The 27,913-nt window shown below is 47.8% G+C and overlaps 1 protein-coding gene across 6 annotated transcripts in view; it reads left to right on the top strand.

The window, feature by feature from the left end:
* Positions 1 to 27,913, top strand: part of SFSWAP (splicing factor SWAP) — a 113,650-nt gene that overhangs the window by 73,111 nt on the left and 12,626 nt on the right. For 5 of the 6 annotated variants that reach the window (XM_053279757.1, XM_053279756.1, XM_053279761.1 and 2 more), the window contains 2 exons: positions 19,248 to 19,513; positions 26,747 to 26,902. In XM_053279757.1, the coding sequence (XP_053135732.1) occupies positions 19,248 to 19,513; positions 26,747 to 26,902 (422 nt within the window). The remainder of the gene's footprint in view (positions 1 to 19,247; positions 19,514 to 26,746; positions 26,903 to 27,913) is intronic. The other variant, XM_053279758.1, reaches the window with a different exon arrangement.

Genomic DNA, 27,913 nt, shown 5'->3' with positions numbered 1-27,913 from the left:
ATTTTGCAGGCGGCTTTCACAGCCGGCTGTCGTAGGGCTAGTGGACCGACTTGAAAGAATGTCGTGTGATCAATACTTGTAAAGCTTCTTATAATATCTCACTTATATACCCCAGTAGTGGGCCAATTTGAGTCGATTGTATTTCATTCATCACTTTCCAATGGCCTTTAAACTCCGGTTTTAGGCACCAGAGAGCTAGTTGGAAATGCCTGCATCAGAAGCATGTATTGGTTAGCATTGAAATCTGAGACAAGCTAGTTACGAGTAACAGTTAATCCCAATGACATTTAGTCATGACTAACTTAGTGTGGACGCTGTCGGCTGTGTTTTACCAGCTTCTCAGATTTCATTTTGGTCTGTTGTTGTTCACCGATCTCTGCATGGTACCTTACACAGAATTGAGGGTCTACAGGAGTATTTTGTGAAATCAGGTTAATGGGCAACATCCGGACTGTTAGTCATGACTTAGCCCCATTTAAATTAATAGGACTTGCATTTGATTGATTGATTGAGTGATTGATTGAAAGTGCCATCAAGTCAGTGTCAACTATTAGCAACCACTTAGATAGATTCTTTCCAGGATGATCTGTCTTCAGCTTAGCCTTTATGGTCTCTCAGTGGTGCATTCATTGCTGTCATAATCGAGTCTGTCCACCTTGCTGCTGGTCATCCTCCTCTTTCCTTCAACTTTTCCCAGCATCACGGACTTCTCAAGGGAGCTGGGTTTTTGCATAATGTGTCCGAAGTATGATAGTTTGAGCCTGGTCATTTGTGCCTCGAGTGAAAATTCTGGATTGATCGGTTCTATGATCCATTTGTTTGTTTTCCTGGCTGTCCATGGTCTCCTCAAAAGTCTTCTCCAGCACCAAAGTTCAAAAGCGTTACCGTATTTTATGGACTATAAGACTCACTTTTTTCCTCGAAAAATATCCGCCAAAATTCAGGAGCGTCTTATATGTTTTAACAGTTTAATATGTTAAAACTCTGAAAAATTGGATTAAAATTAAGGTGCGTCTTATAGTCCGTAGCGTCTTATAGTCCGTAAAATACGGGTAATACTTTTTTTATCTTGCTTCTTCAAAGTCCAGCTTTCGCATCCATAGAGTGTCACGGGGAAAACCATTGTCCGAACAATTCTAATCTTTATAGGTGTAGACACGTCACAGCATCTGAATATCCTTTCAAGGCCTTCATTGCAACCCTTCCAAGTGCTAGTCTGCGGCATATTTCTTGACTGCTCGATCCTTTACTGTTGATGGTCAATCCTAAATGGCAGAAGCTATCCACCGCTTCAATGTCTTCATTATCAATTCTGAGGCTGGTTGCTGTACCCTTTGTCATTCATTTAGTCTTCTTGGCATTTAGTTGTCGTCCCATTTTTTCACTGTGCTCCTTCACTGTGCCATTGGCCTGTGTTCCTCTTTTCTTTTTTCTGATTGCCAGGAAATCTAGGACGAACAAATGGAAGTACTTTTTCACACAACGCATAATCCACTTGTGGAATTCTCTGCCACAAGATGTGGTGACAGCCAACAACCTGGACGGCTTTAAGAGGGATTTGAATAACTTCATGGAGGAGAGGTCTATCATCGGCTACTAGTCAGAGGGCTATGGGCCACCTCCAGTTTCAAAGGCAGGATGCCTCTGAGTAGCAGTTGCAGGGGAGTAACAGCAGGAGAGAGGGCATGCCCCTTTCAACTCCTGCCTGTAGGCTTCCAGTGGCATCTGGTGGGTCACTGTGCAAAACAGGATGCTGGACTAGATGGGCCTTGGGCCTGATCCAGCAGGGCTGTTCTTATGATCCTATGTTCTTATGACTTTCATTACTAGAGCTTGCAGATCATCTGCATTCTCGGAGTGGTGTCATCTGCGTAGTGTAGGTTATTGATGTTTCTTCCTCCAACTTTAAAACCACCCTCATCTTCTTCCAATCCAGCTTCTCTCAGTATACGTTCAGCATATAAATTGAACAAAGAAGGAGAAAGTAAGACAGCCTTGTCTTACTCCTTTGCCCATCTGGAACCAGGCTGTTTCACCATGTCCCATCTGGACTGTGGCTTCCTGACTTGTGTATAGGTTTCTCACGAGAACAATGAAATGTTCTGGGACGCCCATTTTCCTAAGGATATTCCACAACTTGACAAGGTTGATGCAATCGAAGGCTTTTCTGTAGCCAATAAAGCACATACTGACTTCTTTCTGGTATTCTTTGGCCTTCTCAATTATCCAGCGTGCATCAGCAATGATGTCTCTTGTTCCTTAGCCTTTTCTGAAACCAGCTTGAACATCCGGCATTTCCCTTTCCACGTAGGGCTCTAATATGCATCGGATGATCCTGGGCATTATTTTCTTAGCATGTGAAATTAAAGACTTGGCGTTAGTCATGACTAATATGTGTCATTGCCTTCAGAGGTGCTTAGTCATGACAGACAAGTCTGGATGCAAGGATAATAAACCCAGTGTTGGGCATCTACAGATCCATTTGCCAGCTCGCCAGTGACGAGTGCTCCCAGCCCTCTGGCGAGCAGGACACCCAGCACCACCCAGATCTCCTCCACAGAGGTCCTATTTCCTCCTCCGTTTCTGAGAAGGGGTCCTTCCTGAGCTCCCAGAAAGGGTTCCCCCTGCTCCTTACCATCTCTATCTCACTTGGTAGTAGTTATTGTAATTCTGAATGGCTGTGTTATTGTCACTTCTGCTTCTGTTTGGCCTGTGGCTGCAATAAAAGAACAACTACTACTACCATCTCCATCTCCATCTCCCAGTGTGAATGACAGAAGACCTGCTTCTCCTAAGCTCTCTGGCTGTGTGTCAGAAAAGGATCCCAGAAAAGGGAATGGTGGCTGCCACAAATAATGGCACAGCGGCGCAGCAGGGAAATGCCTGACTAACAAGCAGAAGGTTGCTGGTTTGAATCCCCGCTGGTACTGTATCAGGCAGCACTGATATAGGAAGATGCTGAAAGGCATCATCTCAACTTCAGCTCTCCTGCAGATGTTGGCCTGCAGCTTCCATAATCCCTGGCTATTGACTACTGTGCCTGGGGATTATGGGAGTTGTAGTCCAAAAACAGCTGGGGGCCCCAAATTGAGCAGGCCTGCCGTACACACAAGTGGGAAGAGCAGAGGGGTGCTTTCTCCCACCCAAGGAACGGTTTGTGCTTCCCTGAGGGAGGCGCTTTGCACACCTCAGGAACTGTTGCCCTGGGAGAAAAGGGACAAAAATATCTAGGGGATAGTTCTGAGCTGCAGACCGAGCAGCGTGGCTGTGAGCTTGGTAGGATCAGCTGGTGCTCCTCTTACACCCCGGATGCAAGGCCACCCCAAGGTAACCGTTCACAGATACCTTAAGCATTCTGCCCAAGTTCCCGTGCCTCAAACCTTCAGAACTGTTCCCTGCCTCTGCTAAAAATAGCTGGAATTGTATGTAAATGAGACATCTTTGTTTTTAAATCTTCCCTAATAGCTTTTGAGGGTTTGTTGTTGTTTTAATAGCACTGTTCGTGGTTATTGATGAGCACATGCAAATGCAAATTCAAAGTTAGACAATGAATATCTTTAATTGCTCCTGAGCAACAATGCTTGTAATTAAATTGATGGCTGTGAATGGCACAGTAAATTGTATATTATTAGCCACCAGCCCATTCCAGGTTTTTCTTCCCACTGACTTTGCTTTGCTCCAAAGTACTTGGAGAGCGTCTTCCCTGATCAGCCAATTCCACGGGGCCTCCAGCCTGATCTTTCCGTTACTCTCTCTGCTTTTCTTGTGAAACGATACACAATGTATCTGGCACAGTTTAAGGAGTTATCAGACAAAGCCACATCTTGATGAAGGCCTAAAGTAACTTCCAGTTCTGAAGGAGTTGAGTCTGCCGTGTCCCTAACAGTGGAGACGGCTTTGAAAATTGAGAGAAAATCACACACTTTGTCTTAGTACAAATAGAACACAAATTGATGAATATTTTGATGAGCAAATATTCATCAAAGTGGTTTACATAGATATAAGTAAATAAGATGGCTTCCTGTCCCCAAAGGGCTCGCCGTCTTAAAAAGTAATATAAGACAGGCAACAGTCACTGGAGGGATGCTGTGCTGGGGACGGATAGGGCCAGTTGCTCTCCCCCTGCTCAATAAAGAGAATCACCACGTTAAAAAGGTGCTCCTTTGCCCAGTTAGCAGGGGAAAGAAACACAGTTAGTAGAGAAGGAAATACAAAGTAGAGAAAGAAATACACAATCACCCCCGTGGTTTATTATAGGGATGAGATTGTGCTGTCTAAAATGACATTTGAAATGGACCTAGGTGAAACTGTGAACAGATGACTGTAGAATGTGTGTCGACACGCAGGGAACCCACCACGTCTGCCTACCGGATCCTGTCCAGAAGCTGCTTCAGAAGCTTTTCTGGCACACCTGGCTTCTGTGCTAGGTGTCATTTTGAAGCTCTTGCTCTTCAGTGGTATAATCAGGGGCTTCCTGTCAAAGGTCTAGGAAAGCTGGTGGAGCAGGAGGTGAGGCTGTGTTGTGCCCACCCTCCACACCCACACCCACACCCTGGCACTCCTATTCTGCCCGCGCCAGCTTGCCGATGCAGGGGGCATTACCAACTCCAAGCGTGGACACATTGCTTGTCCATCCAATGAGTGCTTTTCTTTGCCTGCTTGAGGGACCAACTCATTGAGGGGGGAGATCCTAGAGAGGTGATAGGAGTTGAAAGGAAGCTGCATCCATTCCACGAAAATATCTGATAAAAGCACAACAAAAGGCATCTACTAATTGCACCCCCAAGCCCCAATAAGGACAGGAACATAGGAAGCTGCCATATACTGAGTCAGACCATAGGTCCATCTAGCTCAGTATTGTCTACCCAGACTGGCAGCGGCTTGTCCAAGGTTGCAGGCAGGAGTCTCTCTCAGCCCTATCCTGGAGATGCTGCCAGGGAGGGAACTTGGAACCTTCTGCTCTTCCCAGAGCGGCTCCATCCCCTGAGGGGAATATCTTGCAGTGCTCACACTTCTAGACTCCCATTCATTTGCAACCAGGGCAGACCCTGCTGAGCTAAGGGGACAAGTCACGCTTGCTATCACAAGACCAGCTCTCCTTTCCCTGAGCAGGACACGCGTAACTGGAGTAACTAGGGCCATTTTATTATTATTGATGATAATACACATAAAAATCTGCAACGGAGAACATTAACTACCCATCATGCGGGTACTCCACCCCTGTGTGTCAGCCTCATAAGGAGGACCGCGCCACACCTGGGTGAAGGGCCACCTGCCAATTCAGCCAGGCACCAAGTCCTGACATCGTCTCACCATGGGGCTTCCCCCCACTGAGGGGATGGAAGCCTGACCCAACCCAGGCCACAAAACTTGGTAGTTTTGAGGAGAAACTTAAGTATGTAGTGCACCGCTCTGGGCTCCTTGGAGGAAGAACGGGATAGAAAATGAAAATAAAATAAAATAAAATAAAACTCTGAGCCAAGCCATCCTCCTAGTAGGGGCCAATCCCAACCCAACAGGCTGCAAAACCCTAAAGGGTGGTCCTCCAGCCCGACACTGTTACCAAAACAGCCCACCCCAACCAAAGAATCCGACATCCGTCGAAACCCCTAAGTAGGTGGGCAAAAGACCACACCCTGTCAGTGTTCCCTCTAACGGATTCCCAGATGTTGACTACAACCCCCGTAATTCCCAAGCAAAAAGCCATTGCAGCTGGGCATTCTGGGAGCTGTAGTCAACAACATCTGGGAGTCCCTGTTGGAGGGAACGCTGCACCCCGTGCCAGTCTGGTGCAACCCAGAAAACTCTCACTTGGCCCCAAATGGTGACCAGGAAATTCTCACTGAGCAGGTGGGGAGGGTGCCTCGCCCCAGGGCAGCTGGTAGGGCTACGATCACGCCTACCGCTTATGCCAGCCCATCCTCCCCGATGGGCTGGCCAGCATCACGTTCAGGGGAGGGCAAGATGGCGGCCCCCATACCTGCCAATGGAGCTGGGCGCACAAGCCCCGCCCATCTTCGGAATGTGGCGGCGTGGGGTGCGGAATGGCATTTCGTGAATTGTAGCCCAGCATCTGTATCGGAGAGCACTGGTTCATTTTACAGGAGAGACCAGGTTGTCGAGAAAAGCCGGGTGTTTCTTTTAAATGCGCTCACAACGTCTAGGGAGATATACTATTTTCTACTCCTCTCCCTCCCCACTATGGAGGAGCAGAGCTGATCTTGTGGGAACGAGCATGAATGGTCCCCTTTGCTAAGCAGGGTCTGTCTCTGCTTTGCATCCGAATGGGAGACTACATGTGGGAGCACTGTCAGCTATTCCCCTTAGAGGAGGGGGCCGCTCCAGGACGAGCACCTGCACGCTTGTTCCCTCCCTGGCAGCATCACCCGTTGGGGCTAACAGAGACTCATTCCTGGAGCCTGGGAGACGCCGCTGCCAGTCTGTTGACAATCCTGAGCTAGATGGACCATAGGTCTGACTCAGTAGAAGGCAGCTTCCTATGTAAGGAATAAGAACCCAGCTGGACCAGCGAACAAAGTGCAGACGGACTGGGCAGGCCATGTATCCGTGCCCAGCGCCGGCAACACCCCCTAATCACTTTTAGCATGCCTGGCAGAGGCAGCAAGGGGGACTGGCCCAGCATCCAGGAGCGATGGCGGCTTTACTTAGGGCACGCAGGGACGCCGGCCCCTTGGTGGCTCTCTCATATTGCAGGGGAGAAGCGACTCTACCTTTCAGCAGTAGCAGGCTCACTGTTTATCCAACCTGCCCCCCTTTTTTTTTTTTGCGGGGGGTGGGTGGGTGGTCTGTTGTAAACTTTCCCCCTTGTGTTTTCTTGCGCAGTAATGGTCTGTCATAACAAACTTGATTCGATACAAGTTTATAAAGGTCTGTTAGCCTTTTGTCTGGCGTTGCGTCCAAAGCTTCAGCGTGCTCTTCCCATTCCCCGTATATCAACGCGGCTGGTCGATAACCAGACCACAGTAAATGGTTTCTGCCCATATTAGGGATTGGAGCGAAGCCTCCATTCTTCATCAAAGAGCCGTAATTGACATTCCGAGGAGGAGCATTGATGAAGTAAATGCCTCCGAAAGCTCCAGCGAGATCCCTTCCCTGCCTTTCTCTTCAGATATCACTTAGAATGTTTTTGCTCCAGGGCCTTAGGGTGATCTTGGAACTTTCCAAAAGCAATTGGGGAATTCCAAACTCCTTGCTTTATTTTAGCCCTTCTCCAGTGTCTGCCGTTCATTAACCTCTCCGAGGTGCTTTCATTTCCTCCTCACTATTAAAACTGACAACTGTAGCATCCTTTTTCCTCAACTGACTTTTTCTTTTGCCGCTCTGACTATAAGTTCCGCTTCGCATCTCTCACCCTGAGCATGCCCCCTTTTCTTCTATAGTTTCTCCTGTTGATTCTGCCATAAATTGATATGCCAAGGAACTCCTAGGATCTCTGCAGGTGCCATTTCAGGGTCCTTATTACTCCCGTCGTGGAGGTATGAGTAATGTGTCTAATTAAAGCAGAAAGCATGCAGATTTCTCTCTCTCTCTCTCTCTCTCTCTCTCTCTCTCTCTCTCTCTCTCTCTCTCTCTCTCTCACACACACACACACACACACACACACACACACACACACACACACACACACACACACACACACACCCCATAGCACTTTCCACCAAAAGCTGTTCCAAAAATTGAATTAAAAAAGGAATAAAACAAGCACTCATCCCACCGGCGGGTGTGTGTGTGATCAAATCCAGGTTTTTTGTGGTCAGTGACCAATAAGAAAACACCCTAACTTCCAATGATAGGTTGGAATCTGACTTAGCTAGAATAAATGTGTGGTGTGTCTTACATGCAGCTGCCCAGAACTTAGCAACAGATTTCTGTCCCTACCTTCTGCAGCGATGTGATGCAGCTTGTGATTCCTGTTCGGAGGCAGGGCATGAAGGAGGGCGGTGTTGATGCGGACAGATCTTGTACTGCAAGGCAATAACTTTTAATTGCTTGTGTGGTGGTTCTCCACTCCTGGCAATCTTGCCATGGATAATGGATGCTATGTACCTGATTGCCCCCAGTATAGCCAAATACAGATTTGGGAACGTGGGAAGCTGACCATTGGTGTTTCTAGCTCAGTGTTGTGTTTGCTGACTGGCAGTGGCTTCTCCAAGGCTTCAGGCAGGAGTCTTTCCCAGCCATCCCTGGGGATACCAGGGATTGAACTGGGATATGGGACCCTTTTTAAAAAAAATTTAAAAAGCAGATTTCTATACCTTCCATATACTGTTCTCTAGGCAGTCTACAAATTTAAAGACCCTTTTACATGCAGAGCAGACATCCTTCCTCTGAGCTGTGGCCCCATCCCTGAATTTACACAGATTTACAGTTGAAACGAGCACTCCAACTCACAAAGCTGCAACTGGCTGGTTTATTAAAACATCCGAACAAGAGAGAGAGGGCAGCAAGTGAACTCACTGTGCAACTCTGAGTAGCACCTACAAGACACATTACATAGGGCAAAACTACACGCATTCTATAGTTTCCTTTTACCATACAAGGAGTTGCTTTTCACTTTGTTTACTCCTCTCCCCTTACTCAGTAATGGTTTAGACACAGATACAAAGAAGAAAACATTTTGAGAATGCCAGCAATACAACTGTCATACATTCCATTGAGTGACCCATTGAGGTCCGTCTCAGTTGCCGTTGTCTCCAGTTGCCACCAACTCGTTTGGTGGCTACACAGAGACGGGCCTTCTCGGCTGCTGCCCTGAGATTGTGGAGTGTGCTCCCTGCTGAGATACGATCCTCCCCATCTCTGGCAATTTTCAAAAAACACCTGAAAACACATCTCTTCAACCAGGCTTTCTCAGCTTTTTAAAACTTATTTTTCAATTGTTCTGATTATTTAATTGTTTTACGATGTTTTTAATTGTTAATCATTATTTTTATGCTTTGTAATTTTTGTTTTAATTATTAACTGATCTTAATGGTGTTTTATTGTAAACCACCCTGAGCCTTTTGGAAAGGCGGTATAAAAGTTTTAATCAATAAATAAATAATACATTCTAAGGGGCAAAGACAACCACGAACAACTGCACTAGCTTTACCAAGGGGGGAAAACAACACAATAAAACAATAAACTCTGATGGAGAGATTCCAGGAATTCTGGGTTCGTTTAGTGAGCAGAGGCCCTCACCGTCCATCAGATTCAAGCTTTATTGATCTCGGCATGCCGGATGTCTCTCTTCCAAGAGCACACACTCAGGCTTTTGGCAAGAGTCTCTTTTATACTGTTTACATACAGGCTATAGAATTGAGTACAGAGCCTATCAGAGGCCACAGTTTCATGGTATGCACCAATCTTACAAGTACAAGCAGAATTTTATTTATTTACTTATTCGGTTTCTATACCGCCCTTCCAAAAATGGCTCAGGGCGGTTTACACAGAGAAATAACAAATAAATAAGATAGATCCCTGTCCCCAAAGGGCTCACAATCTAAAAAGAAACATAAGATAGACACCAGCAACAGTCACTGGAGGTCCTGTGCTGGGGGTGGATAGGGCCAGTTACTCTCCCCCTTCTAAATAAAGAGAATCACCATGTTAAAAGGTGCCTCTTTTGCCAAGTTAGCAGGGGTAAGCAATGGATAAAGTTTATCCATTGGTATACAAGGTGAACCAATTACAAGGCAGAAACCAGCAATAATGCATCAATCAGCTTTTAGCTGTGTTTATGCCTAGTCAGGCAGGGCAAGCTATGGTCAACAGGTGTTTATCTCTACTCAGATGGGGCAGAGTATTGTTTCCCAAAAAGGGGGGCCCTTGTAACAGCAGGGTGCAGAAACTTGTGGCCTTTAGGACTTATGTAGGTTACACAACTAGGTGAAAGAGGACAGTGGAATTTTCCTTCATCAGCATTCCAGGACTGCATCTTGCTGGTCATTTTCCCCAGAGCCTAACCAGCTCACTAAAAATTCAGTACATCTTGGATTAAGGAACCTCTAGCTGATACCGTGGCATAGAACTTATGGCAAAAAAAGGTACTCAGGCCTAATATTTCTTGGTACAGATAGCCAGCCAGTACGCAGAATGATCCAGTTCTATGGACGGGAATATAGGTAGTATTCAGTATTGTCTTCACAGACTGGCAGCGGCTTCTCGAAGGTTACAGGCAGGAGTCTCTCTCAGCCCTATCTTGGAGATGCTGCCAGGGAGGGAACTTGGAACCTTCTGCTCTTCCCAGAGCGGCTTCATCCCCTGAGTGGAATATCTTCCAGTGCTCACACTTCTAGTCTTCCAATCAAATGCAAACCAGGGTAGACCCTGCTTAGCAAAGGGGACAAGTCATGCTTGCTACCACCAAACCAGCTCTCCTCTCCTTTGCCTTCTTGGGATTCTGTGTGCACCAATGACTCACCCCAAGTTGGAAGCTGCCGAACCAGCCTTTTTGAAGCAGACTGCCTGTGGATACGATCTGCCCAATCAGCTCTAAATATCCTGCTTTCACTGTTTTGTTTTGTTTTTTGAAGCAAATGCATCCAGCATAGCAACAAATGGAAGATTTGTTCTCTACAGCAGGGAATCTGTGGTACTCCAAATGTTGCTGAACTGCAACTCCCACCATCCCCAGCTTATTGTAGCTGGGGGTGATGGGAATTGTAGTTAGGCAACAGCTAGGGTGCCACCGTTTGGGAGTCCCAGCTCTACAGCAAACAGAATTATCTCATAAATGCCATAGCAAACCCGACATGCTGACTGTCTGTTCAGTTCAAAAACTCACCTCTTCCTCTCCACCCACCCCTCTGCAGTTTGCAGTACTTGAGATTCTTCCCGAGCTCCATATGTTTTCTGCACATGGTGCTGCCTTTTGTTTTATATCCTCTTGCAATTCTGGATCGCCAGGTGTGCTAAAGGAATGTGTGGCACAGCTGGGTGGGAAGATTCAGGAGAAGCTGGAGCCCTCATTATCTGATTTTGCGACAATCAAGTGCGGCTTTGAAGAAAAGTCAGCATTGTTTGTGTTTGAGCCATGCTGCATATCTGTATGCCTTCAAACGAAGGATTGGTTCCCCAGACGCTGCTGATAAAAATGTTTTTGTGCTCTAGTTTCTGACATTTTTTAAGGGCTTCTTCCCTGAAACTCAGTTTTCAAAACAGAATAGTTGGGATTCTTGCTTTTTGCTGTAGTATTACTTTTTTGCCATCAAAACAGGCTTTTCCTGTTTTAAAACTAAGCAATATTTTATACCAGAAGCTGGAACCAATTCTGTAAGAAGACAAGATTTTTATGAGATTGCTTTATTTCCAAGTTGTTAGAGAACCATGCAATCCTAACTCTTGCTAAAGCGAATACCCAAGAACTCTAGCAAATAAAGATTCGGGGAATAGAGCTATTCCAATTCGAGTGCTATTCCGATTCGAGCTGCTGTATAGGTGTGGAGACCACCCACTTCAAGGATGATGTTACAGTTGTCTGTTTCCTGAAAAGTAGGACAAGAACATGCCAAGCAGTTAATTTGTGTAGAGTCCTGAATCCTGGCCCCACCTGGAAGCCCTATCCTTACCAATGGAAACCTTGGTCCCTACTCTCAGGGGGCGTACTAGTGGTTTTGAGATAGACCTTCTTTTATTGCTTTCTCGAATCCACCATTGAGTTCTGACACTTATTTGTATATATTTATTACACTTGTATTCTGCCATTCCTCAATACAGCCTATGAAGTAGGGATGTACAAAACTTTCAACTGGCAGAACATTCCAACTTGAAAGGGGGTATTTCGAGTGTTGCAGGCTCGGAGCAGAATTGCCCTTCAAATGAAGAAGGAAAAAATTGCTTTCCAGGAAAAAGAATTCTAGATCTGTGGTGCGTCAATTGAAAAAGCCTGCACCTTAAAATTGCCCATCTTAAAAGTACTGCCTTTGTACTTCTGTTACTGCCCTGAAACTTGATATATTTCCCGTGATGACATATTCTATTTGTTATTTTAAAAATAAAAATAGGAATTCACAAGATATTCCACATTTATGATGGCACATAAATACATTTCTGTTGGCTCCTACAATAATTTGCCATAACACTGGGCATCTGTATTTCTGTAGAGAAAATCTACTGCTGGTCTCTGCTTTGATTTGTATTGATGTTTGTATTTTGTATTGATGCAGGAAGGTGTTTATCCAGGAGAGTGAGGAAATGGAGGGTCCCCCCTGCCTTTTACTTTCAGAAATTTAGTGCAGTATACTTTTAAGTCTAGATCTTGCTCTGCTGGAACTAAATGAAGTTTTGCCCTTAATTTAGGGCTAGGCTCATTTTCTCTACTGTCATACTAACATTGAAAAAAATATATATTCATGAACCCGCAACAACATTGTGCTGTATATCCCTGGTGTGCATGTGTTATCTGAGCCTGTACCTGCACATAGTTAAATTTGTAGACACTTTCCCCCTCAGAAGCAGAAAGAGTTGTGACTGTTCTTCAAGCTCAGCAATGTCCCACTCTTTTTATTCAAACCCTCTTTTCTCCTCTCCTTTCCACTGATCCAGCAGGGCTGTTCTTTTGTTCACTTACTTCCATTAGATTTACTCACCTGGTTGTCTGTTAACTGGCCTCTGAGTCTACAAACATTCTGTTCCACTGAGTTGCATTGGAACAATTGTGGGGGTTGCCGCCTTGGAGTTAGTTTCCTCCAGATTTTTGTGAAATCGACATACCTGCAGTTACCTTTTAGTCTGTTGGCGCCTTCCTCTCACTTGCAGATGCTTTGGTTATACGACCATAAGGATCATAACATTTCCAACTCTTTGGGAATGAAATATAAAGATAATCGCAAGGCTGTGAAGTTGTGGAATGTACTAAAATGCGAACCGGTCAAATAGACACATTGCCCTCCGTGGCACTTCTTTAAGTCTGCTTTCTGAACTACTGTTCAGAAGTTTACATTCTGTTTCCACACCAGCTTTTTGGTGCCTCTGTTCTTCTCCGTCTGAGCACTTTTTCTCCATTTCCTGCCCTGACACCCGTCTCTGGTGCAATTCCATCATCTCCACTTCAGCAACCGTTCTGACGTGTGTGTTTTTGAGAGTTGCCGTGCTCCCCTGCCAGATCTCGTAGCACTGGGGACCTGCTCTTGATTTTTATCCTAGCCTTTCTTGAGCTACAGCTGTGAAGCCTCTGGAAACTATTCAAACGATGGGCCTTTAAAAAAAAGAAAGAAAGAAAACCTTTCCCTTTCATACATTGAAATATCTCCACCGCTTTATCTTAGCTTCCCATTTATATCATCATCTCCCCTTTTGGATCTGCAGAATCTCATTCTGTTTTCAGGACTGTTCTTTGAACAGCTTTGTCATTTCCAGAGCCTGCACTTTTGCAAAGAGGACTTTTTCTTGCAGTGTTGATATCTAAAGGGGGCTTTGTGGCAGGTCCCATTAATGAGGCTTAATTAACTCAAACCTTGTGGTAACAAGCGTGAATTGTCCCCTTAGCTAAGCAGGACCCACCCTGGTTTACATTTGGATGGGAGACTACAAGTGTGAGCACTATAAAAAATTCCCCTGGGGTGGGCATAGCTCAGTGGAAGAGCACCTGTTTGCTTGCGTGCAGTAGGTTCCAAGTTCCCTCCCTGGCAGCATCTCCAAGATAGGACTGAAGAGAGATCCCTGCCAGCAACCTTGGAGAAGCCGCTGCCAGTCTGGGTAGACCACGCCTGCTCAATGTAGTCCCTTAGTTTTTGGACTACAACTCCCATAATCCCCAGTGGCCAATAGCCAGGGGTTATGGGAGTTGTAGGCCAACATCTGCAGGAGGGCTGAAGTTCAGCTGGTCCTGGTGTAGACACTACTGAGTTAGATGGACCAATGGTCTGACTTGGGGCATGGCTGCTTCCTATGCCCCTAACTCCATATTTGGGTGCTTCCACGCTTCCTTGTGGGTGGGATCAGATATCCTGCAGAACCTACCTTCCATCTTGCTTGCCCAGGTGTCCACGATGGTGTGAGTGCACCCTATGGCAAGAATCCCATCTTCCCTTGGGAAGGGGCAATCTAGATGTGTAACCAAGAATTGTTTACACTTCTATTAATGTTCCAGCTTGCATCTTCACCCATGCTTTCCACGGACCTCTGGTTCCAGGCAAGCTTGCCCCCTTGTCATTGGGACCAATGGCTGCGAGGCAGCTGATGTAAGGCTGGGATAGCATCCAAAGCCTGGCTTGGACAAGGGGCTTGCCTCTTCCTCTTATTTATTTATTACTATTTTATATCCCGCTCTTCCTCCAAGGAGCCCAGAGTACTCCAAGGAGCCCAAGTACTACATACTTGAGTTTCTCTTTCACAACAACTCTGTGAAGTAGGTTAGGCTGAGAGAGAAGTGACTGGCCCAGAGTCACCCAGCAAGTCTCATGGCTGAATGGGGATTTGAACTTGGGTCTCCCTGGTCCTAGTCCAGCACTCTAACCACAACACCACGCCAACAAGCGGAGGTCTATGACCGTCTGCAGCACACACTTCAATTTCCCTCCATATCTCGGGCTGGGGGAAAGCACAGGTTCAAAATCAATCCCGTTTCCAAGGAACCTTTTCATTGAGCTTCCAGGAAGAGGTACTTTTCCAGTCAGCCTAGGATTTCTGCAAGAAAATACCTTTTCGAGGCAGTTCATTGAAAAGGTTCCTTGGAAACGAGATCTGTTGAAACGCATTGGAATACATCTTCTCTTTTGCCGTTGATTGTTCTTTTGTGGTTGGGAACAGCCGGTTCCCCACTCTGTGTGGGGCTCCTGCAGTTTTACCTTGGTGGTCGTCGGGCTATGCCATGAAAATAAATTCTGAAGTGTTTTGTCACATTTCAGGATAATGCACGGATGATGTACATCCCCCACTCCCCCCGAAAGTACACACAAAACTGGCCGGACTCTAAAGTAGCACGTCGTTCATTCCATGCTCTTTGGATGCCTTATAAACAGGTCTATTTAGAAAACAGCTCCCAAAACCGCATGGAGTCTGCCTCTTTGGCCTCCCTAAAGTAGTTCTCTGGATTGCAGCCATCATTTCTTGAATGGATGGAAGACCATATCAGCTAATAAGATTACGGAGCTGAAAAGGTCTTGCAATTTAAAATAATTCCACCAACGTGTCCTTTTGAAGAGTGATTGACTGTGACTCTCGCCTCCCAAGTTTGGCGGAATCCATTTACCTTGGTTTAAAAGGTAGCCCCTCTTGTTTAAAGACGTCCCTCCCCCACTTCTCATAATGGTCCTACAGGAACATTCCCAAGGCACCGTTGCCCCTTGAGTTCCAAAAGCTTAATGGCTTTAAAAAGCAATTAAGAAATGTGTCAGCTTGTATAGGAATATGGTCCTTCCTTATGGCAAAGAGGTTTTGCTTTAGTTAAGAGATGTTTACCCTGCCTTTATTTTATTTTATTTTATTTTATTTTATTTTATTTTATTTTATTTTATTTCTATACTGCCCTTCCAAAAATATCTCAGGGTGGTTTACACAGAGAAATAATAAATAAATAAGATGGCTCCCTGTCCCCAAAGGGCTCACAATCTAAAAAGGAACATAAGACAGACACCAGCAACAGTCACTGGAGGTACTGTGCTGGGGGTGGATAGGGCCAGTTATTCTCCCCCTGCTAAATAAAGAGAATCACCACATTAAAAAGGTGCCTCTTTGCCAAGTTAGCAGGAGTTTTCGATTTTAGGAACTTCTAAGGCAGTTCCCAAGATCAGGGCTAAATAATGCTTTAAGGGTAGTGCAGCTCAGAAACCAGCTGGAGAGTTTGGATGCCAGTTCTGATTGAATGTCTGATTGACATCATGATTGAATGTCTTGATGTAGCACAATTATGGAGCTCCCTGCAATTATGGAGCTCCATCCCAACTGAGATCTGCCTGGGGCCTAATCTGCTCTCTTCCATATGCCAGGCAAAGCCGACCTTATTTCCCCGAGTTTTTGGTCGATAACTTGTGCCGCTTGTCTTTGGTTACAATTCTCGATTTGATCTGTGGGCGACTGGTGCAGTTTGTTCTTACTGCAGCTTTGCGATCGGTTTCCGCCCACTGGGCTGCCACTGCGTTTTGCTTTTAATATTTTCACCATCATGAGAACCACCCTGAATGTCAATGTTGTGAAAAGAAAAGAGAAACATTTTAAATAAGTTCCACTTCTCTCAGTATGCATGTTTGTTTTCCCTTGGATGCAAGCTTCCTATGTATCAAAACAAGCCGAAAGGAACAGGCAGGTAATTTCATTTTATCCTCCACACGGAGCATGTGTGGTACTCAAAAAGTCCAGAATAACTTGTTGATTAATAGTTTTAAAAGCAAAACTTCAGTGGCTCTTTGCTGTGAGCATAATCTTAATGGCAGTGCGTCAAGACTCCAGATAAACATTGGTAAAAGCACACAGAGTGCCCATTAAATACTCATAAGACACTGATGTGTGTGTTGGTGTGCATTTGTGATTTTAACCCAGCTTGTTTAACTGTGCTTTTAACTTTTGGTTCGCTTAAAATAACCTCTTAAAAGGCAGCTAAACTTAGATGTGTTCAATACATCCAGCAATTACCATGTACTCTTGCAGTGTATGGAGCGCAATCTCTTATTGATTCTGTATCTTGGGAGGTCTTGCAGAGCTGAAGGCGCAGCGGCGGGGGGAATTTCAGCGTAATCTGAAGCAATTCCGGGGCGCAGCTAGGGGTGATGGAAATGGCCTGGACTGACAGGCCGTTGTCGGCCACCCTCAGGAGTTTCCAGATCAAAAGAAGTCAGCCATTCTGGGACGTGGCAGAAATGTTGGTGTGCACGTTGACATTCAGGGATGCCTCATGAGACCTGGCAAGCCCAGAGGAGACGGGCGGAGGGCTGATCTTGTGGTAGCAAGCATGACTTGTCCCCTTAGCTAAGCAGGGTCTGCCCTGGTTGCTTTTCAATGGGAGATTTGATGTGTGAGCATTGCAAGATATTCCCCTCAGGGGACAGAGCTGCTTTGGGAAGAGCAGAAGGTTTCAAGTTCCCTCCCTGGCCGCATCTCCCAGATAGGGCCGAGAGAGATTCCTGCCTGCCACCTTGGAGAAGCCGCTGCCAGTCTGTGTAGACAGTACTGAACTAGATGGACCAAGGGTCTGACTCAGTATATGGCCACTTCCTATGTTCCTAAGCCCACCACCCTGTGGGCCATTGTGTGAAACCGGATGCTGGACTAGATGGGCCTTGGGCCTGATCCAGCAGGGCTGTTCTTATGTTCTAGCTGCCCTTGGCGAGGATTCCCCATCCCCACCACTCCGTGTGCATAAGCCAGCCTCCGCCATTATGTCACCCTGGAGCGCGGCCAAAGCATAGAACCCAGCCTAGAAGTCCATCCGTACCATCACTGCCATGAAGATAATCCCCACAGCTGGAAACGTACCACAGCTTGTTGTCGTCGACCCTCTGTGTGGGATGGCGTCTCCTGGGACTCTTCAGTGGGAATTCCTGATAGGGCCATTCCCTCTCCTCCACCACCACCGGAAGGCAGACAATTGTGGGGCAATTGCCCCAGGTAGTAGGGTGGGGTTGGGGGTTCTTTAAAGCCTGGCCCAGCACTGGTGCGGGGAAGGATGGGCAGTGGGGAGAATGCCATGAGTGTCCGTGGAGATGCCTGGGGTCTTTAGTCCGTCGTCCTCCCCAAGCTTCTAGGAGCAACAGGCCCCAGGGCTCCCTGTGCTTTTTCCCAGCCTCCTGCGACATGGCGTCAAGGTCCTGAGCAGGTGCCACATCCTTCCCATAGTTTTAGTTTGGTTTTCTACCCTATTGGCTAAGACAAGGCTTTCACCTAGTTCTTTGATGTGAGAAATCAGGGGGTTGTCTTCAACTCAGTCCTGTTCCTTTGTGGTAAGTACAGGTCTAAGCGGTATTGGACCCCTGTTTTTGCCAGGGCCCTCTTAAATTCAGCAGTTCCTTCTGTTGGGGTAAATACAGTACATTTAGCAAGTGCCTCTGCCATTTTTTGCTCTCTCTTTTTTGTTATTTGAACGGAGCCTCTAGTAAATCAATCATCCTGCAAGGGAAGGGATGATTGGGTTTAATTCACACAGTAATGCTGTAAATTCTTTATGGCCCTTGAAATAAAATGACCATCGGGTAGCTTTACTATTATAGGATGTGTGTGTGTGTGTGTGTGTGTGTGTGTGTGTGTGTGTGTGTGTGTAAATACAACGGGGGGAAAAAGCTGTTGTCAATTAGCTCTGTGAGAAAACTCTGGCTCCTTCACAGCGTGTGCTATGAGTTTCCAGTCGTCTTCACAGAATGGCTCTGAGCCGTCCTCGGAACAGCCCTGGGGCACATTGGAAGCTGCCTTCTACTGAGTCAGGCCATTGGTCCTCCTATTTAGTTATTTAACTTAGCGCTCTGAGGAGCTCAGTACATGGTTATTTTTATCCTCACAACAAGGCTGAGCAATCCGTGACTGGCCCAGAGTCGCCCAGTGAGTTTCATGGGGATTCAAACTCAGGTCTTCCCAGTCCTAGTCCAACACTCTAACCACCACACTATGCTTGCTCTAGCTCAGCATAGTCTGTCTAGCTCAGTACTGTCTGCACAGATTGTCTACAGGCAGGCGTCTCTCTCGTCCCTATCTGGAGATGCCAGGGAGAGAACCTGGAACCTTCTGCGTGCAAGCAGCCAGGTGCTCTTCCACTGAGTTATGGCCTCATCCCCTAAGAGGAATATCTTGCAGTGTTCACACACATGAATACGACGAATATTTATATACTGCTTTCCAACAAAAATCCCCAAAGCAGTTGAAATAGATGAATATTCATTCATTCATTCATTCATTCATTCATTCATTCATTCGATTTCTATACCACCCTTCCAAAAATGGCTCAAAAATAAATAAATTAAATTAAAATGGACACATCCAGTCTCCCATCCAGATGAAAAGCAGGGTAGGCCCTGCTTCGCAGAGGGGGCGACGCGTGCTTGCTACCACAAGACCAGCTCTCCTCCCTGGGAGAATGGGCCATTGATGTTGCAGTTTTATAGATGGGAAACTGTGGTGTTTCACTCCCCAAAGACCACCCAATGAGGCCCCAAGGCATGCAGGGCACTCTAACCCACACCTCCCGGGCACCTGGTGGGCAATGGAATCCTGGACTAGACCCACCTTGGGCCTGATCCAGCGAGGCTGTCCTTGTGTCCCCACGGGTAACTTCCGCGCCGCATCCCCACGAGCGCAATAACGCCCCCCTTGTTGATTTCCAGGCCATCACCAACCCACCTTGTGCTCTGCTGACCAGCGCCCGGACGCTCCCAGCCTTGGAAGCCAAGGCCCCCGAGAGGCCTCCCAGCAGAAGCCGAGATCTTCCCAGGCAGGAAGAGAAGGAGAAGAAGAAGAAGAAGCACAAGAAGCGGTCCCGCTCCCGCTCGCCCCCTTCCAAGTACCACTCCTCGTCCAAATCCAGGGCCCGGTTCCATTCGAAAGCTAAGCACTCGCTCCCCACTGCCTATCGGACTGTCCGGCATTCCAGGTGGGTCTTGTCTCCTGCTGCCCTTCTGCTGAGCTTCTCTTCTGTCCGCTTCCGTCCTTGTCCTGTGAGATGCTTTCCTGGCAGGGCTGTTTGCCATGCTGTGGCCCCGGAGGGTGCCTCTCCTCAACCTGTAACATTTTGGACTGTCGGCATGGGTGCCTTTTGCCACACGGTCCCCCTGAAAAGAGCTGCAGAGAGCTGCAGGCAACTAGAGGGGAGGGCAGATGATGTGGGGAGGGAATACTGCCGTGTTTTTCCTTGTGAGGCCTGGGGGCCAGTGGAGGCCCCCGTCAACCCCAAGTGTGGCTTCTGGGCGAATAGTTTCTCTCGCCTGTGATGAAGCTTTGGCTAAAGCCGAATACTCTGCAGTCTCCCTGGCATCATGCGGAGGCGGCCGTCACCGCCGTGAAATGCAAGTGTGGTGCTGCGTTTTACCCATTGCTGGCGGGTGGGGGGGGGGGCGTTTCCTTTGAGGGGAGCGAAGCCCTCTTGAGATCTGGCACCATCTTGGAAGACACGCCCAAAGTGCTGGGAAGTGGAGCCCTTCCCAGAGCTTTCCTCCCAGAGCTCTTAAGGGGGGGCTCTGTTTCTCTTAAAGGGACCCCCACCCCCAGCACTGAGAAAAGCGCAGAGGTCAGCCCAGTGGGAAACGGCTCTCACCTTGCAGGTTCCGTGCCAAAGTGGCCCCCACTCAAAAGATAGCGACTCTCATTAAGAACAGCCCTGCTGGATCAGGCCCAAGAAGGCCCATCTAGTCCAGCATCCTGTTCCACACAGTGGCCCACCAGATGCCTCTGGAAGCCTACAGGCAGGAGTTGAAAGGGGCCTGCCCTTTCTCCTGCGGTGACTCCCCTGCAACTGGTCCTCAGAGGCATGCTCAAAGACTTTGCAGTTAGAGCCAGCCAGCCCAGCCCTGCCACAGCTCAGCTTTGCCTGGGAACCTTCGCCACGATCTCCACACATGGTCTCATCCCCGCTGAATGTCTACAGAATCTGGTGGCGGCGCCGTCAAAGGACGCCGCAAGCGCTACCGGGGTCGGGAGGCCCTCTCCGTTGCAGCACCGTGCCGTTTGAGGTGCCGAATGTAAGCAGCTGGGCCTTGGTTCTAGAGAACCGAAACGCGGCTTGTACAGCTGTCCCGGTCTGTGCCTGCTTCCCTGTTGCTAGGGAGTGGGCCATAGTACAGGGCTGGGGATGGAGCTGAGATGTAGAGCATCTGCCTTGCATGCAGAAAGTCCCAGGTTCACTCCCTGGCATAGGGTTGGGCGAGACTCTTGCCTGAAACCTTGGAGACCTGCTGCCGGTCAGTGCAGACAAGACTGAGCAAGGGTCTGACTCGGTAGAAGGCTGCTTCCTGTGTAGCCTAGGATTCCTTACTCGAGGGAAGGACTCTAGCTCACTGGAAGAGCATCTGCTTGGCCCGCAGAAGGTCCCAGCTTCAATCCCTGGCCACCTCACATAGGGCTGGGAGAGACTCCTGCCTGAAATCTTGGGAGAGCTGCTGCCCGCCAGTGTAGGCAGCCCTGAGCTAGGTGGACCCGAGGGTCTCTGATCGGGTGTAAGGCCATGTCCTGTGCTTCCCGAAGCGTGTGGGCATTATTATCCGGACGTTGCCGGTGAAACGGGGAAATGAGACGGAGAGCTTGTTGCTTTAACTGCAGGCACTGAATGCTTTCAAGACGGGGCTGCCCAGAGACCCGGGGTGGGGGGGTGATTTGCCCCGCCCGCCCACCCCCCACAAGGGCCCCCACCTCGGCTCTGCCTCAGAGCCTCAGCCCTGCCACATAACTCAATGAATGGCTTGGTCTTTTGTTGAAAGTTTTCATTGTAACAAAAGGGGATGGCTTATTAGGTGAGTGGTCTTTACTGCAGTTTTTCAAGTGGGGGCCACACTTGCCCCCGAGCCCATTAATCCTCTGGGCGGCCCTGCTTGGCAGCCAAAGTCAGAGCCAGCAGCGGCAAAAGCTCCAAGAGAGGCAAGCGGTCCCCTAGTGTGGTGGTGTGCTGCCGGTGCCTATCCCAGCTCCAAGGCGACCGGGGTATTTATTTGATCTTACTGTTGCTAAAATATGTTTACATTTGTTTGAGGATGTTTACGCTGTTCCTAAAATAAAGCTCCAAGCGGCTGTCATCGCCAAATAACTACTAAAATAAACAAGCATGGTGAGACTGACAGCACCACGATATCTGGGATACCTGAGAACTTGAGAAGGGAACTTGTCCCACAGAAAAAGACAGGCCTCGCATTTTCGAGGTGGGGTGGCCATGAGCACCCATGGGGCAGGCCTTTTCTTCGTCTTCTTTTTAACTTCCTCGTATGCATTCATGCTGACTCAGGTCCAGGGTTAAGTGATCCTTTGTGCCCGTTCCTTCTGGGCCAGGGTGCACAGCTTTGATCCTCTGCTGTTGGTGGACTCCAAATCCCATCATCCCTGACTGTTGGCCACCGAAGCTGGGGATGATGGGAGCTGTAGTCCAACTGCAGGCAGAGGGTTTAAGTTGTGCAGCTCTGTTTCAGGCCTATGGAGGCCTGATCTTGCCCCCCTTAATGGGAGGTGAGAGACGGCCAGTTGGAATGAGAAAGTATCTCTTTTTCAGAAATACAGCCCAAGCTGGCTTATTTTTAATAAAGAATTTGTCCGGCGCATTTTGCTAGGCGTATGAGAACAGGAAGGAGAAGGGGAAACTGAAATTAAAACTCCACGTCTTTTGTTTAAGCAACGGTTTGTCCCAGTTTGCCTCCAGAAGATTAATAGGCTACATATGTTTGAAATTTGTTCCCATGGATGTTGGAATAAATGGCACACGAGGCGTGTAGTTCTCACAGCTCACAGAAAATGGTAGCCAGAGCCCTTTTAAGGACGTGCCTCTCTCATTTCCCCACCCCCACCCATTTTGTTCTGCAAACTTTCCAAATCAGAAGTTACCTTGTCCCCAAAATAAAAGGAAAATAACCTCTGTATTCTATGGGGATGTGATGCTGTCGGAACAAGGGCATCTCTTACATAACAGGCCTCCGGCAAAGCCTCGCACGTCCCCATTCATAACAGTGGAGCTCCGCCAGTGTGTGGTCCCTGAATTACCCCCTAAGAATAGTCTGTAGGCACATGATGCAGTAGCAGCCTTCCTGGCACTCAACCAGTCTGGAATCTGGTCAGTGCCTGCATGAGGGACAGCCTGAAAGCCCTTCTATGCATTGCCTTGATCAATACGATAGTCTTATTTTATTTTTCATTGCCCATATTCACATGTCCAGGGTTCAGATGTCTGCGGGAGCAGTCAGTCCCCCAGATCAAACCCTTGGAGCTGGAATTGCAAGAATCCTAGCTTTTAAAAAACATCTACCTACCCTAGGTCGCGCAGTAGTAGGCAGAAGTGTGACAATGCATTGGAAGTACTGAGTCAGAAATAAGACAGCCAAGCAGAAGCCCACATTTTCCAGTGTGCATTATTAACTAGCACAGCCTGGTCTTCTTTCCGGCTGGTCTTGCCCCTTTAGTGTTATCAGACAGTTTCGTTTCCAAATGGAAATCAGCTTTGAAATTAAAATTGCATCACTTGGGCATGTCTCACGAAGATCGTATTGGGCGAGGGTTAGAGCAGGAGCTTTGCTTTGTGACGCAATGGCTCCAAGATAATAGATTTGCAGGAGGAGTCCGCACGGTTACCTAAGAGAATCTACGGAGGTTCTCAAACTTTTAACTGTAAACCGGCTGAATATTTAGACCAGATCTTGGAACCAAAATTTAGGAGATTTCCGACCCTCGCGCGATTGAACGTTCTCGCTTCGGCAGTACTTGATGGTAAATTCAAATGACTTTTTTATGATCAGCGCTGTTGCCCCTGCGGCTCAGGGGATATAGAGTCTATCACCCATGTTATTCTTTATTGCCAGTTTTATAAGGACGCTCGCACCAAATTTATTTCTCCTATTTTAGCCATTTATCCTGGTCACACAGACCAATTTTATTTGGAAATTATGCTGGCCAGTTTTAAACCTGTAATTTCAGATAATGTGGCAAAGTTCTGTTTTGTGGCGTCGAAGCTCCGTAGAGACTGTATTAGTAATTTGAATAGTGTGTGATTTTGTAAACTTTGAAATTTTTGAATTTTCTTATCAATGCTATTAATTGTGATTGTTTGTTAATCTGGTCTGTGACCGTAATAAACTTACTACATTACTACATAGCTGGTGATAGAACAGAACTGCACCGTCCAACGCCTTCGTACTCGAAAGCAAGCCCCTTAGAATTCATTAGGGCTTATTCCTGCTAACTGAGCAAAGAGGCGCCTTTTAAAAGTGGTGACTCTCTTTATATTTAGCAGGGGGAGAGCAACTGGCCCTATCCATCCCCAGCACAGCATTCCTCCTGTGACTGTTGCTGCTGCCTATTTTATGTTACTTTATTTTAGATTGTGAGCCCTTTGGGGACAGGGATCCATCCTCACCTACCTCCCTACCTTTCTGCTTTGAGAACTTCCAACACTGGATCTCCCACAGTGCACGCATGCAGCCCAAAGTGGTGTCGCTTCACAAAGATCACCCAGGGCACCATGAGGAGCCATCTGTCAGGGCAGGGAGGAACATAAGCAAAATGCACCCTTGAAAGGGCTCTGGGTCCCAGCTGAAATATCCAGATTGGTCAAGATCCCAGAGCTGGTTTACAAGATCTGCAAATTGGGCTCGCACTGGGGAGGAGAGCTGGTCTTGGGAACAAACAAAGCTGCCTTATACTGAGTCAGACCGTTGGGCCATTTAGCAGAGGATTGTTTACAAAGACTGGCAGTGGCTTCTCCAGGTTTCCAGGCAGGAAACTCTCTCAGCCCTATCTGGAGATGCCAGGGAGGGAATGTGGAACCTTCTGCTCTTCCCAGAGCGGCTCCATCCCCTGAGGGGAATATCTTGCAGTGCTCACACATCAAGTCTCCCACTCATATGAAACCAGGGCAGACCCTGCTTAGCTAAGGGGACAAGTCATGCTTGCTGCCACCAGACCAGCTCTCTTCCGTGCGATAGCAAACATGGATTATCCCCTTTGCTATGCAAGGTCAAGAAAGGATGGACGGATGATGGTAACTGGGCCCATCATGACCACATTCTTATAGGGATTTCCATATGGTCGCAAAGCTGCTTCTGGGTTGCAGATCTGAATTCTAGGATAAGCTATGGAACCTCTTGAGACAAGGCTAGTTCCCTCCTCCCCCAGCTGCCTCTTCTTTATCACCTCCCTAGACTATTGCAGCATTCTCCCGATGGCAGAGCAGTGACGCCTCGGGCTGTGTGGGGTGGGCATAAAGCATTTGGGACCGCCTCTGATCGGAATTCAGCCCCCGATTCTCGCGAGAGGAGAGCTGGTCTTGTGGTAGCAAGCATGACTTGTCCCCATAGCTAAGCAGGGTCTGCCCTGGTTGCATCTGAATGGGGAACTTGACGTGTGAGCACTGGAAGATATTCCCCTCAGGGGATGGAGCCACTCTGGGAAGAGCAGAAGGTTCCAAGTTCCCTCCCTGGCAGCATCTCCAAGATAGGGCTGAGAGAGATTCCTGACTGCAACCTTGGAGAAGCCGCAGCCAGTCTGTGAAGACAATCCTGAGCTAGATGGACCAGTGGTCTGACTCGGTATATGGCAGTTTCCTATGTTCCTATGACGCCTCCAAGCCCCTTGACCACGGTGAGGCGGAGAAGCTCTCCCTAGTGCCGTGATTCAGTAGCCCCCAAGCACAAGTCACGGTCGGCGTTCTAGTTGAGAAGCGTCAGATCTGATTTCACAGTTGAGTCCCAGCAAATGCCAAGAGGAGCCATGTTAATTGGGGTGTGGATTGTATTTTCTTTTCTGTGGAGTAAATTGGGGGGTTGGCCGGGGTGCTGGGGGCGGGATTGCGCTGCATGCTGAGACGCAGTTGCCCCAAGAAGTCATTATACAGTGATTTAATGGTTGCCGTTGGCGGAATTCTCAAGCCACCTATTCCGAGAGCCCCCTCACACAAAGGCCTCCTTCGGAGTTACTGTTATGTGGATTTTATAGGTTTGTTGCGAATATAGAGATATACGGCTGCTCCCAAGCAAATGGCTTTTGGGGAGCGGGCAGGCCTCGTCCGACTGGAGCCGCCCAGTATGCTTTTCCAAGCCAGCCATTTCGTTTCCCATCAATCACGTTCCTTCCGTACTTCAATAATAGATCACTTGCTCAGCCACCTACTCCATTTATGCAGCTAACGAACTGTGTGTAGTAATTAGCAGAGAGAGGCATCATTATGGGATTAGCTTTAAGATTAGCTGATGGGTGTAGGTAAGCTCAGCGTTGCTCCCAGTGTCTCCCTCCGAGAGTCGGCTAGGCTCTCCAAAATGGTTTCCCCTTGTCGCGTCGGCAGGGATGGGTGTCCTGCGTGGCTTCGAAACCCATTGCGTACCCTCAGGGGCGACATTTTTGGGGAAGATCCCACTCCTTCAGGTGATGCACCAAACCTTTCATCACAGTGGAACTTAGAACAGGTTTCACCATACAACTGGTATCAACTTCACAGAATGGACTGATGGCCTTACAAATATGCCATCTGATGGCAAATAATCATCTCCAGCTTTTATGATGTAGGGGGGGAAATAAAAAACGGAAGCCTTTAGTCATTTCTAGGCAAATAGCAGCAGCCCTTCCCCCTTGTGGGACAATAGGGGAAAGAACCACATAGCCGAAGCGGCGATATGAAAATATATATTCATAATTGCTCATAAATATTTTAAGCTAATGCCTTCTTGCTTTTCCCGGTTGTCTAGGCCCTGGTAGGCTGAAATGCTTCGAAGCAAGCTTCTGTTAAGATTTCAGCTGCAGTTAAGGGACAAGAGCCCTTTTTCGGAACATTCTGATGAGTCAGACCATTGTTTCATCTAGCTCAGTATTGTCTACACAGGCCGGTAGCGGCTTCTCCGAGGTTTCGGGCAGGAGTCCCTCTCCGCCCTATCTTGGAGATGCTGCCAGGGAGGGAAGTTGGAACTTTCAGCATGCAGGTGCTCTTCTCAGAGCAGCCCCATCCCCTAAGGGGAATATCTTGCTGTGCTCACACATGACGTCTCCCGTTCAAATGCACACCAGGGCAGACCCTGCTTAGCAAAGGGTACCATTCGTGCTTGCTACCCCCAAGGCCAGCTCTCCTCCTCCCCTTTCCAGGGGCCTAGTTAACTCCCCCAAGGTAGCCCATGTTGACTCTGAATGTGAAGTGTGTGCCTCCATACCGCAGACTCCCAGAATCCCCAGGGACACTGAGAATGGAGCCGCGGCTGAGCAGCCCATCCATGGGAGCGGCAGCAGAGCGCGGGGATTCTCAGGCAGCCTCGACCACGCCCAGATATGACTGCCGGAGCTCTCTTGAGGGGAATCCTGGTAACACGTCAAGGTGTCTGACTGCCCTCCGCCTTCGATAAGCTGTTTATGATTTTTTTCCCCCTTCTCTCTCAACCTTTCTGTGGAAGATCTATTTTAAAGGGGTCAGAGTTCCAAGGGGAATGGCACCCCACCGCACTTTGTACATGCTTGTGCAGGAGAGCTTCTCTCTCCCCCTTTCAGCTCCGAGGTCTTCTTGCTTAGGCCAGGTGACCGGAAGCGTATACCAAGAGATCTGCCGATCATCACTGAGCTAAGACTGCTGAATATTCACTACTTGAATAGTGTCTTTCTCAGAGACCGCTGCTGTCTGCGTTGGGTACTGTCATGTCTCCAGGGGCTTTCTTCAGAAATGGGCTGTGTTTATTCTTACTCTGAAATCAGTTCTGCACAGACTCTGTAGAGTCCATTCATTCATTCATTCCTTCGATTTCTATACCGCCCTTCCAAAAATGGCTCAGAGAAATAATAAATATTTATGTATTCCCTGGAACTTTGTTCCAGCTGTGTCTTCCAAAGCAGACATTCTCAAGCTTGGGACCCTGGTTGTTACTGAACTACAACTCCCATCCTCCCCAGCCCTTGGTTATGACTGGGGATGATAGGAATTATAGTCCAACAGCTGGGAACCCTTGGGAGACCCTATTGGAAAGTGTGAGAAATTACCTGTATCCATTCAGGGGGTGGGGTGCAGCAGAAATCTGTGAACAGCCAGGAAAGACAGCATCCAGCTTGCGAGAACCCGAGAGAGGTAAAATGGGAAGGCAAACAAAATAAATAGGCCTGACTCTGTAAATAAACCAGGCTTTCGATATGGAGAAGTCTAGCAAAAGGGAAGCATTTTTTCCCCTCTCCTTCCATCATGAGTGTGTGCAGGAGAGCTCATGGGTTACGTGTGCAGTTCCAGTTTTTTTGGAGCTCTTCCAGTGATTTCTCTGACCTTAACTGGGCGCATCTTTTCACTTCCACGCTCTCTCTCTCTAGGGTGAACCGTTTAAACGGTCAGGTTCTGGTCATGGGCTGT

The sequence above is a fragment of the Hemicordylus capensis genome, chromosome 15 (assembly GCF_027244095.1).
Source record: "Hemicordylus capensis ecotype Gifberg chromosome 15, rHemCap1.1.pri, whole genome shotgun sequence".
Taxonomy (NCBI): Eukaryota; Metazoa; Chordata; class Lepidosauria; order Squamata; family Cordylidae; genus Hemicordylus; species Hemicordylus capensis.
The sequence above is the reverse complement of the archived record's forward strand: the minus strand, read 5'-3'. Positions and strand labels throughout refer to the sequence as shown.